Genomic DNA, 13,065 nt, shown 5'->3' on the forward strand with positions numbered 1-13,065 from the left:
TATATTCTTAAAACTCAACAATAAGAAAGCAAGCCAATTTAAAAAAGGGCGAAAGATCTGAATAAATACTTTACCAAAGAAGATATACCAAAGGCATATACACATATGAAAAGATGCTCAGCGTTATTTGCCATTGGGAAAATGCAAAACACTACAACCTTTTAGAATGCCTAAAATACAAAAAGAAAAAAATCCTCCAAGCCAAAAAAACAAAAAACAAAAACCTACACCAAACCTGGCAATACCAATTCTTGGCAAGTATTTGGAGCAATATACACTCGCATTTGCTGCTGGTGGGAATGAAAAAATGGTACAGTCCAGAAATCGCATTCTTCGATATTTATCCCGTTTATTTGGAATCTTAAGTCTACCTGTACACATACACGCAGATACACACAGTTGTTTATAGCAGCTTTGTTTGTAATGGTCAGACACTGAAAGTAACTAAGATGTCCCTCAGTAGGTTAAAGGATAGACAGATTGGTAAATTCATACAATGGAATAAATAGTATTCATTCAAAAAAAAAAGGAAAGAATACACTCTCAAGTCATAGAAAGTCATGGAGGAATCTTAAATACATATTACAAGGTGAAAGAAGCCAGCCTGGGGAATTCCCTGGAGGTCCAGTGGTTAGGACTTTGTGCTTTCATTGCCAAGGGCACAGGAACTAACATCTTGCAAGTAGCCCGATGTGGCCAAAAAAAGAAAGAAAAATGGTCTAAGAAAGCAACATAAATGTGATTACCTACCCCATTTTTTAAAAAAAAAGTTCGGGAAAATGTTGAAAAAAATTCTGCAAAAGGTAAAACTGTAGAGATGGTAAGCAGATCTGTGTTTGCCAGAGGCGTGAGCAGGGGAGAGGGTTGAGTAAGTGAAGAGCAGGGGGATTTTTAGGGTGGAAACTGCTCTGTATGATGCCATGTGTTGGGTACACGCTGCTGTGCATTTGTGGAGACACATAGAACTTGACAGCACTAAGAGTAAACCTCAGTGTACCCAGATTTTAGAAAACTCATTGTGGAGATTGAGGGGTCCTAGGATGGAATGTAGGTACCCACTCCAGTGTTCTTGCCTGGAAAATCCCAGGGACGGGGGAGCCTGGCGGGCTGCCGCCTATGGGGTCGCACAGAGTTGGACACGACTGAAGCGATGCAGCAGCAGCAGCAGCAGGATGGAATGTAGAACATAGCGCATGAGCCTCACTGGATTATAAATGTATGAAACAACCACGCTGAGAAGGGTGAGGGGAGAAGGTGAAATCCTAAGAAACTCTGGAATTGAAGGGAGCCTGAGAGACTAAAAATGAAAGGACCTGTATGTAGTCTTACACTCTAGTAAAGTGTTTCCCATATGGGGATGGGCAACAATTCTGAAGCCATTATGCGTGGACACTGGAACTGAACAGTTAAGGAATTGGGTGGCAGATGGCGGGAACCCGGTTTCTCCCACCTGCTGGAGTGGGAAGTTACAGGCAAACAGGAGGAGAAGGCTAGAATGATCCATATGGTGATGGATTAGAGTTGGAGACATTAGTGTGTGCTCATTTAGTTTAGTATAGATACAGATGGTTAGATATAGAAATGTTTATAGGCATGTGTATATACAAGAGTTAGTACGTGCACAGGCACACACACACACACACACACACACACACACACACCTCTCCTTGCTCTGCCATCTGAGAGGACCTAGTAACAGTGATATCTCAGTAGCTCAAGCGTATATGCTCCCAGATTTTGGTTTCTAATTCCATTATCTAATAAAAGGAGCCAAGGCTCCTTGGAGAAATGGCTGGTTTCAGACTGGGACAAGAAATGTACAGGATGAACCTGTAGCATTTTTTAAAGTTAATTAATTAGTTAGTTAATTAATTTTGGCTGTGTTGGGTCTTTGTTGCTGTGCTCTGGCTTTCTTTAGTTGCCATGAGCGGGGACTATTTTCTAATTGTGGTGCACGGGCTTTGTTGCCCCGCAGCACGTGGGATCTTCCCAGACCCCATGTCCCCTGCATCGGCAGGCGGATTCCTCACCACTGGACCACCAGGAAAGTCCCGTAACATCTTGTAGTTGCAGAGAGTAAAAAAGTGCTCAAACCAACCAACCAGTGCTGAGGGCATGTCAAAGCCAGCTGTCAGTAGCTGAAGCTGCAATGGCTTTGAGTATGAAATAAATAACATAGTATCATAACCCAAAAGTATAAAATAAGTATTCATGAGTCCCTTTAAACAAATGATGGAATAAATAAATGGAGGTGACTAGACAAACCTCCTATGCAGAAGAATTCCAAATAATCCTTGTAGATAAACTGTCTCTTTCCTTCCATGACAGCTTCCTTCCAAAGTGTGAGGTGATGGTGTTCCTTATGCACCCTACTCCCTGTTGGTGGGCCTGTTCCTTTGCTTTATAAACAGTGCTTCGGAGAACTGGAATGCACATATCCCTTTACATTTCTATATTTTTGTAAGATAAATATTCTAGGGAGATTATAACTTTAACGGCTTGAGAGACATGTTCAAGTTGTTCTTCAAAATGGCCCTTTAAGTTTTATAACCTCCCTCCCAAACAGCGTGTAAGAGTACCAGTTTCTCCACACTCTTGGCACACTGTATGACTCACAAAGGGGTGATGCATTCACTTTGATATAAGAGACCTTTTACTAACCAAGAGTTAGAGGACAGGTGTCCCGATAGAAAGGTGGCTGGAGGACCAGAGCACATAGTTCACAGGCAGATAGTACAAATGGCTGATAAATGTTTGCAACAAAAAGCTGAGAAAAAAAGTGCAAGAAAAAAAAAATGTTAACTGAGCAATCATGAAAGAAATGCAGAATACGGGCAGTAAGATGTTAGTTTGTCCATTATGTTAGTAAAGAAAAAAAAGAACCGTAATAACTGATCTTGGCTCGTGTAAGGGAACACAACTCTGCTTCAACTTTGATGGATCAACAAAATAAACCTTGTGGAGGCCAAGTTTTTTTAATACATACTTCTGAAAAAAGGTACACATATTTTAATTCACCCCACCTTGAAAGAATTTATCCTCAGATCTTCATTAAAAATGTATAAAGATATATATATATGTATGTGTGTGTGTGTGTCTGTCTATCACAGCAAAAGAATTCGAAATAAGCTACCCAGCAGTACGAGGTTCCTTAGAGATGAGACATCCCTGAGATGAATCACTTGGCAGCTACTAAAAAAAGAGTCAATATTCTTTTTCTTCATTTATTTTGCATTTTTAAAAATGTGATGTCCTTGTTTATCTTTGGCTGTGCTGGGTCTTCCTTGCTGCGCCCAGGCTCTCTCAGGTTGCAGCAAGCAGGCTTCTCATCGTGATGGCTTCTCTTGTGGAGCACAGGCCTAGGGCACGCTGTCTTGGCAGTTGTGGTGCCCGGGCTTAGTTGCCAATGGCATGTGGTATCTTCCCAGACCAGGGATCGAACCTGTGTCCTCTGCATTGGCAGGTGAATTCTTAACCACTGGACCACCAGGAAAGTCCTTGATAGTCTTATTTGCTTATAAACACCCTTGTGATAGTATGATTAATATATACCAGTTTAATTGAAAAAGAGAAACAGGTTCTATGACTAGAAGGACATATGTTCTGAGACTAGACAAACATATGTTCTGAGACATGACAGGACACATATCACAGTGTTTATAACAGGGGGTCTGTATGTGAGAACGATCTTGCAAATGGCTTCTGTCTTTTGTGCTTATCTCTGTTCCTTTGTTTTCTGCATTAAGCTTCTCTTAAATTTTGTAGTTAAAAACAGAATTATAACAGTTTAAAACTATGCTGATTCTCCCTTTGAAATGCCCTTCTCTTTCACTTCTTCCCCCCATCTCCTGCAGCATGGCCTAGCTCGAACCTGCCATCTCTCATTTAGACCCTCATATCAGTTTCCTGATGGGGGTCCCTGCCCCCACAAAAGGGTCTAGGCTGTCATCCCTGTGCTCAGAAGCCTCTGGAACTCTGCCCATGCAGCACAGTGTCCCCTTGTTGCTCCTGACCCCGGCAGTCTGGCCCTCGCTTCCCTTCCCTTCTAGCTTCAGCTTCCCTCCTACCCACCCCCACCCCTACCCCCCAACCCCCCACCATGGGGCACCTACAACACCAGTCCTGTTGGCCCACTCAGCTCTCCCTGGTCTCCTTACCTGCCGAAGGTCTGCCCATCTCTCAAGGTCGACCTCCTCTAGGAAGCTGCCTTCTGTCATTGCCTTCCGCACACTCCAGTTCACTTGGTCTGAACGTCTTAATGGCCACAGCCACCAGCTGCCTTTTAACACAGTGACTTCTGGAGGATCCTGCCTCCTCCGGTATCCTCTGTGTCAGGCAAGGGCAGACAGGTCTGGGACTCACAGTGCCTGGAGCACATAGTAAGGGCTTTGTGAAAGTCTGCTGAACTGAGCTGATCCAGAGTTGCCCCTGCACACCATGTGCTGCAGATCAGAGCCAGCTCTGCCATATTCTGTAATTAAATATGTGTAATTTTTTGGCACATAAGCATCTATTAAATTCTACATATAAACGATCATACTTGAGATTTATGTGGCATAAAAGTATGCATGTATTAAAATATAAGGTTTATGGGCATATCATTTAGTATCAAGAAAATCTTTCTTCCGTAACCGGCTAGTAAACATTTGAGTCTGAACTTAATTTTAGGCGGTTCCTTGGAAAAAATGATTCTATGGAAACCCAGGCATGTCCTGGGGGCAACCACAGATGATTATGGAGAGAAAACTTTTCTATAATATTCCTGCTTAATATAAGAAACCAAATTCTGATTCTTGGTTAATCCTTTCTTGTTTTCTCACTGAAAAGTTAACAGTATTTCAGTAAAGAGAAGGCATGTGGTCGCAGCAGTAAACACGCCTTGTTAACTCTGGAGTATTCCTATTTGATTCTTTGTACAGTGTAGAGGTTTTAGATGCCTAGTTTTCATTCCACGCATCCCCTGCACTCTGTCCATCTCTCCTTTCTTTGCGGTGCTGTTGTTGCTCTCTTGGGCATCCAGGTTTCACAAAAAAACTGTTCTTATAGTCGTGAAACGTAAACAGGAAGACAAACCACTGCCCAGTGTTTCTTGGCATGAAAGGCCTCCTGTTTCATTGAGTCAACTAGACACTGGTGGATGACTTTCTTTTTCCCACCAGAGGATTCAGGGCCTCAGGGATGGTCAAATGTGAATGATATTCTGAAGCAAAAGTACCAGTATATCCTTTTGGCATATGCTGTCTGCAGAAAAATGTGTCCTTTAAACTGCATTGCTTTACAGAACTTTGAGAGATGCTTTTGTATCACATAAATAATTAGGCAAACCTCTTCTGGAAAATTAAATTGGTTACAATTGTTCGTATACAGCTGAGTCCTTCTTGCCTTGGGTCTGGCTGGGAATGTGGATCTCATGGATGGTACTGCCAGCATGCATATCCCTTTGTCTGCCATTTGTCCATTCATCCATCCAACCATCCATCCATCCATCCATCCACCCATCCATTGTTCCTCCTGAGCAAGAATCCTGTCTGTTTCATCTCAAAATTCCCTTCACCCCCTTCAGGGAGACCCATGTGTCATGCAGGCCCAGGAGGTCCCCTGGACAAGGATGGACATACTTTCTGCTCTCGGCATCGCTGTGTGTGTTGGAGAGCTGGTGCTGACAACAACGACGCCCCCCCCACCGGCCCCTGCAGGGTTGGGTGTCATAGAGAGACCCTGAACCTCCTCAGCCCTAGGGTGTGTTCTCCCCACCTCCTGGAAGTCCCACAGAAGTGGTAGGCAGGGCAACTTGGGTGGCCTGTCATTTAACAACGTTTTTGGTGTGTGTGTGTGTGTGTCTGTGTTTGACTCTCCAGGTCAGTTTTTGGGTTGTACGAGAAATTCTAACAGCACAGACTTTAAAAATAAGGGCAGAAATCCTGAGCCATTTTGTGAAAATAGCCAAGGTAAGCTGTTTTGTTATTACTTCTTTCCTTCCTGTCCTATCTCTTTTTGTCTCAGAAATGTGTTTCCTTGGTACTTCGGGAGCTAGTTCGCTCTGGACCTGCGGGGCAGGGTTCAGACCAGCGGCAGTGACCTGACTTCCCCAGGCAGAGACAGCTGCAGGACCAGCCTGACCGCCTGCGTGGCCTCCCAGCCCCTGTGTGCGCACAGGCAGGTGCCCTCTGCCCTGTGATTTTGGCAGCCAACCACCCTTTATAAGCTGGCCTTTCACAGACTCTCCCCGTGACACCAAGGGCTACCCCTGGGATCTGTTCCCCTCCTATTCATATCCAGGCAGTGCTGGTGGCTCTCAGCATCAGTGGTTGTGATACCATCACATCCTGCACAATTTGTCCCCAGTCAGCAGAACTCACCGCACCCCATCCTGCGCTCAAGGCCTGGCCTGATGACCTCTCTGCCCCACTCCCACCTCCCGACCCTGCTCAGATGGGATCAGTCCTGGCCAGTGTCTGGGCACCAGGCTCACGTCTCCACCCCACATTTCCCCTCCTCTTCCTTCATCTCTGCCAGCCCAGGATGCGATCCCATGGGCCTTCCTGGACCACACTCATCACTTAACACGGTCCTGCCAGCTCCTCCCAGTCCACCACCCCTGACCACAGGGCTTGCCTGCCTCAGCAGAGCATCATTCTGTGTGGCTCACTGCCTGCTTCCTGTGTGTGCTACTGTCTTCCCAGGCGGGTGCTAGGCCAGCTCACTTATATGCAGCCCCTCTCTGGCCAGGCCCCATAGAGGCTGCTGTACAGAAATAATTGCATTTGACACTCACATTATTATCATCCCATTTCCAGAGGAGGAAGGGGAGGCTTAGAGAGGTGGGTGTCCATGCCGAGGCCCCTCAGAGTCAGTCGGAGCATGTCTCTGTTCTTCACAGCAAGGTTAAGTGCGTCCGGCTGTAAGTATGCAGGGGCACAGACACTTTTATGTCCTGAAGTACCTGGAACCGCGCTGGGCTTAGTGGTACTTGTTGCTGTCGATGAGTTCTTGCTGGGCCACGAGAGAAAGTGGGACGGAGTTCCAGCCCACCTGGTGCTTTCAGTTTGGAAGTTTACAGTCCCCACCTGAGGAGCCCGAAACGATTCCTCCTTAAGCTCTGCCATTTCCCGATGGCGGACCATCGTGCTGACGCTGTGTGCCCCGGGTGTGTCTGGTGTGAGCCTCTCCTTTCTCTGGGCCTTGGTTTTCCATCTATACAATGAAAGGAGTGGATTAGATAATCTCCCAGAGGACCTTCAGCTCTGAAAGGAATCCTGTGACAAGCACAGCAATTCAGATACAAAGGATGAAAAGCTCCCTCAGAGGATCTATTATTACCCACAGGAAGCAGTTAGGGAGTGTTACAGATGTGTGAAATGCAGCAGTCACTAGTGTGGTAAGGGAGAAATCCCTGGGTAGGAACAGCTGTGAGAACCAGGCATAGTCCTCCTCACGTATTTGCTCATTTACTAGGTCCTGCTCTGTGCTGTCCTAGGCCCGAGGGCTGTGATGGTAGAGCCCACTTCACCCCTGATGAGAATCCGCTCTCATCTGCCCCTCTCTCACCCGGGACCGTGTGTTCCCTGAGAGCAGGGGTGAAGTGGGAGCTAACATCACAGCCCTCGGGCCTAGGACAGCACAGAGCAGGACCTAGTAAATGAGCAAATATGTGAGGAGGACTATGCCTGGTCCTCACAGCTCTTCCTACCCAGGGATTTCTCCCTTATAGGTGTGTCCTTTGGCAAGTTCTGCTTGACCAGAACCTGGCATCAGGAACAGCATACAGTGCAGTGTGGGCTGCCCGTTCTCCGTCAGGAAGACTTGGCCCCAACCTCTACCCCTTGCTCGTCACTTGTCGTGGGTGCTTCCAAGCCCTGGTGCCGCTCCCTCTAGTATGTCTTTCCTGACCATGCTCCCAAGTCTAGGAGGTAGAAACCCCCATCTGTGTGTTCCCAGGGCGCTGAGGAGATGTACAGGCTGCTGTGGGAACACAGGTTGGGGGTTCTGGTCAAGCAGGTTACATGCACAGCCCATGCAGCAGAGGCTCCTCGTTTTAAGTCTGAAGACGTGGAGGCTCAGAAGGCGTAGGTAACTTGCCAAAGGACACACCTGTAGTGGGAACTGGAGTTGGCCCCAGACTTCTCGGTCCCATGGAGCCAGCCGGCTACACAGCCTTCACTGACTCCCGAGAGTGAGAAGCGGAACCCAGGTCCTGATCGCAGGTTTTTCCCCAGCGTAGAACCAAGAGCAGAGCAATTACATTTTTCTGCGCTTACCCTCACTCTCGTGGTGAGGAACTTGTCTGAGATGGTATTAAATCCAAATGTTCTCACTCATTTGGGGTCTGACTCAGGGGAGCATGGTCCGTGTCTGGGAAGCCGGAGCTGTGTGTTCCCAGATTGATAGCCTCTCTCCTCAGCCTCCCTCATGCCGGGTGTGAAGGTGATCACAGAAGACCCACGTTGATATTGTTGGCACAGCGGGGGTTCCAGTTTACAGAAGCCTGCTGAGACAGTTGAGATTCATCTAAAAAAGGAGCAGAAAGGACACTATCAAACTTCATCCAGGCCACGTTTCTGTCCAGCAGCCAGACTAGTCAGCTTATGCAATTTGGCACATGTTTCAGATGCACACTCACCTTTTGACAATTTGAAAGAAAAAGAGCATATGGTTCCTATGAACTTCCTAGAACTATATTTTCTACATGAGATATTTTTAAGTGTAATTGAATTTCATAAATATGACAGCATTTGGTAACACTTCAGCATGTTTTTGTTCTGTTGTTTATAGCAGCAGAATAATCAATTCCATATCTTTTTTTTTCCCCCCAGAAACTTCTAGAACTCAACAACCTTCATTCTCTCATGTCTGTGGTGTCAGCATTGCAGAGCGCACCCATCTTCAGGCTGACGAAAACCTGGGCTGTAAGTTAATCTCCCTAAGACTGTTCCTTCCGTCTGGGCTGTCATTTCTTGGGTGAGGTTCTCCATTCCTGAGGCCCAGAAGCCTTTCTCGGTCTGCTGTTTGCCACCAACACAGGATGACTGTGGGTTAATTGTGTCCTGTGGCCACACTCTCCCCTTCAATGACCTTGACCCAGTTCTGGGACAGGGAAGCTGTGAGGATGCTGGTGTGGCTGGGGTCAGAAGGGCCCCTAGAGTGGCCCCTCCTGGACCTGACAGCATCACATATGACGGTGGGGTCAGTGGCGTGATGTTTGCTCCCCTGGCCCCAAACTGCCCTGGGGAAGTCCTCCGGGCTGATGGTTTGCAATTGCCCCAGGGCTGCTGACTGTACATCTCAAGAGTTTCTCTGGAGAAACCTGTGACCTTCATGTAGGGAAAAATGATTTTTTTTTTCCTGAAGGCCATGGATAATTTCAGCTCAGAGGTGGAGTCTGATCGTTATATAATTGAGTCTGTAGGAAAGTTTTTCTGCTGTAAAAATACTTTAAAAATATCTCAGGCCTCTTTATCCTCCCGAGCTTGGCACCATGCCTGACGGGGGGGAAGTCATGGCTCTCCACCTCTCATTAGCATTCACCTCCTGGCCCACCTGGTCCGGGGTCTCACCTCCTAGTCTGGGGTCTCACCTTCTAGTCCGGGGCCTCAACTCCTGGTCTGGGTCTCTCACGGCCACACAGCCCCAGCCTTTCAAGACCTATTTATGTCCCACAGAACTGAAGGAAAGTGTATGGAACCATCAGCTGTGCCTCTGTAGCTCATTTCCGAACTTCTCTCTGCCAGCCTGCGGGGCTGGGCTCTGTTTCAGACTTGGCTGGTTCAGGGGCCTGTAAAATACTTAGGGATTATGTTGTAGGTGATCAGAAGTGAGCCTTGTTTCTTTAAATTGCAATTTTCCATAGATGAAGCCACAGCAAAGTGGAACGAGAGGTGTTAGCCCGGAATCAGAAAACCAGGTCTGTGTTCAGGCACCATCTGTGCAGAGTGATTCTGTGGGTCTCGTCTCCTTGTGTCTACTCAGAGAGCTTGGCCTGAATCTGTGGTGTTCCATCAGTGCTTCGGGGAGCCCAGGGGCTCTTTGGAGCTGCCTCAGGGCCAGCAGGGCCTGGGGCAGAGGCGGGAGGGAGTCCAGCAGGCCGCCTGGGCACGATTCCTGCCAGAGCGGCTCGGCTATATCAGTTTTACGTCTTGGGCTTCTGGGTGAACTTGAGTTGAGCAATGGCTTTGGAGGTCAGAAGCAAGTTTGGAAGCCACTGGTCTCTGTGGTTGCTGCCAGCCCTGTGATTTCCCCGAGTGCATCTGAGCCCTGAGACTTTTTTCAAAAGTTGCTTGGAGATTCTTTCTCAAATGAATTTTCCATCATTTAGGTGCTGCTATTGTTTCTTGGACTGCTGGGAGCTATGTGTGGGCCCCGAAGAAGGAATGATGATTCTCACGGTGCACAGAGCTCACTGTCAGTAACACAGGGACTCTTGGTGGCCCCTGTAAGTGGCACAGTCAGTGAGAGCAGCAGGGGGTCAGCGCACGAGGGACCAGGGTGGCTCCGGCACAGAGATGCCACCCAGTCATGAATGGGCAGGGCCCGTCCATGGAGCTTTGACCAGTGTTCTCCCCAGATGCCGTGCCCAGCCCTGGATGGTGGCAGCGTCAGGCCAGAGCAGCCCCCAGGACCGCTCCCTGTGGCTCCACAGAGCCCTGCGCCACGGTGGCCAGTCATCACGGCTGTGTATGAAAACAAATCTCCCACAGCTCCCCAGGGAGCCAGGAATGAAATATCCACCCAGGACCCATTCGAAAACCTGAGCTTCCTCACCTAACTCCCTTCCAGGCCACAGGGGTCAGCTGTTCTTCCTTACAGATCTGCCCAGTGCTGCCCTAAAAGCTTTCCCTGTATTAACTCATTTCCTCTTGACAGCTCCCTGTCGAGGCTGCCACTGCTGTCAGTGTTCTCAGTTACAGATGAGGAGACGGAGGCGCAGGGCGGTGGGAGGACACGCAGGGTTCCCTGGCCTGAAGGCAGAGCAGAAACCAAACTCAACCGTCTGTTCCAGAGTCTCCGTGCTTCCCCACCACACCCCACGGAGCTCAGCAGGAAAGACAGCACCCACGGCCTCTTGGCACTCAGAACAAGAGAGGGGTTCTGTTTTCTTGTTGCCTTCGTCCGCAGCGCTCCGATAGGACCCTGGAAGATGAGATAAGCAGACTGTCGGTGCTGCCCCAGGCCATGGAGCCTCTGTTCTGGCTGCTGCTGCTACTGGCTAGGCCACGGCCTCTGGGGTTCATCCTTCTTTTGCCATTCATTTCTGGTAATGAGATTAGCTCGGGAAATGTTGCCAGGAAAGAGCTGTTTTCCTTCTCCCTGCTTGTCCCTTGATCTGGGGAAGGGAAGTCGGAGGGCCCCAGGGAGGAGACACGCCAGTGAGGCAGGGAGCTGCAGCCAGGCCTTGAAGGCCGCCTTTTGGTCACTTGCTGCTGCTACTGCTGCTAAGTCGCTTCAGTCGTGTCCAACTCTGTGCGACCCCATAGATGGCAGCCCACCAGGCTCCCCGTCACTGGGATTCTCCAGGCAAGAACACTGGAGTGGGTTGCCATTTCCTTCTCCAATGCATGAAAGTGAGAAGTGAAAGAAGTCGCTCAGTCGTGTCCGACTCTTAGCGACCCCATGGACTGCAGCCCACCAGACTCCTCCGTCCATGGGATTTTCCAGGCAAGAGTACTGGAGTGGGGTGCCATTGCCTTCTCCGTTTGGTTACTTACTCCTTGGTTAGTCCATGGCTTCAGCTGCCTACTCCCCCGAAATCGCCTGGAATTGGCCCTGACTTTGACCTCTCAGTGGGCATCTAGCCGGTGGGAGCTAGGGACAGGCCAGGAAGCTGAGTTTGTGTGTCACCGGAGAACAGGGACCCAGGGCAGCAACAGCTGTTATTTTTCTGAGAAATCTCCCCATGGCTTCCTAAGGACTGAGGACCAGGACTGTTTTCTTGGTTACGCAGGGCTGCTTACCAGGGTAAAAGAGAGGGAGATGCAGCTTCCTAGGAGATAAATATAGCAGCCGCCAGCAGTTGTGTTGGGGAGAGAGGAGCTGATCCACTTGGGGTGGATCACAGTACAACATCTCCAAGGCCACGTGTGGGGAGCTGTTTGCTCTGGGCAAACCCGCTGTTCAGCCTTTGTTTCAGACCATTCTCTCCCCTTTCGCCCACCTGTCTTGTTAGTCCAAGGACAGCGGCTGGTGCAGGGCATTTGGGAAGTGGGCCAAACACGCCATCTTTCTCCTTCATCCGTATCCACCCCCAGCCCAGTGGAGTTGGCGATGCCACAGTATTCCTGACACTCTCTCCGCCTGTCGGGACGGAGAACATGGGGCGCCTGTTCTGCAGTGCTGCCCACAGGCCGGCCTCCCTCTTTGACTGCCTCCCTTCTTGATGAAGTTGGATATTTGCTCTGTTTCCCCAGTGCCCAGCTGAGTTTACAGTGGGTCGTTTGACTTCTATGCATTTGTTGTGTTCATTTGCATCCTTCTTTTGCTACTTCTTTTCCTGCTAATGAGATTAGCCATTGAAATTGCCCCGAAACTGCTGTTTCCCTTCCCCGCACCTGTCCCTTGATATGCGACTGGTGAGAACACATGGGCCCACAGGGCAGGGGGAGCAGGCACACCAACTGTAGGAGCCCCAAGGTCAGCGCTTTAACAGGCTTCATTGTGCAGAGACGGAAGCTGAGGCTTCCTGTGACCTGCCCAAGATCACGGAGCTGGTGAGAGCCAGCGCCAGCACAACACAGCTCTGCCTCACGGGACACTCGTCCACATCCTTGTCCGTTTGCCGGATGACCTGTCTGTGATAGAACTTGATGTTGGAGTCAGGCCGGGCACAGGGCAAGGAAGAGTGGGCACCCATGCTGCCCGGGAAGTGGGGCTGGAGACGTGAGATTGGCACACTGGCCCTGGCGACAGGGTGTGACCAGCTCCCTGAGTGCTGTCCCTGGGTTGCCCTAAAACCCTGGCTATCTGGGAAACCTGGGTGGAAGGGGGTTACAGGTGTGAGAAGAGACCTGCCACTTGATTTCCCCATGGACAGCCTTCAGTGAGCGCCAGCTGGTCATTACTGGGTGGGCAGGG

At 49.2% G+C, this 13,065-nt stretch overlaps 1 protein-coding gene across 14 annotated transcripts in view; it reads left to right on the plus strand.

Annotated features, from left to right (window-relative positions):
- Positions 1-13,065, plus strand: part of RALGPS1 (Ral GEF with PH domain and SH3 binding motif 1) — a 297,598-nt gene that overhangs the window by 107,657 nt on the left and 176,876 nt on the right. For all 14 annotated transcript variants that reach the window (XM_061433551.1, XM_061433547.1, XM_061433548.1 and 11 more), the window contains 2 exons: positions 5,859-5,948; positions 8,814-8,906. In XM_061433551.1, the coding sequence (XP_061289535.1) occupies positions 5,859-5,948; positions 8,814-8,906 (183 nt within the window). The remainder of the gene's footprint in view (positions 1-5,858; positions 5,949-8,813; positions 8,907-13,065) is intronic.

This window comes from Bos javanicus, chromosome 11, assembly GCF_032452875.1.
Source record: "Bos javanicus breed banteng chromosome 11, ARS-OSU_banteng_1.0, whole genome shotgun sequence".
NCBI classification, from domain to species: Eukaryota; Metazoa; Chordata; class Mammalia; order Artiodactyla; family Bovidae; genus Bos; species Bos javanicus.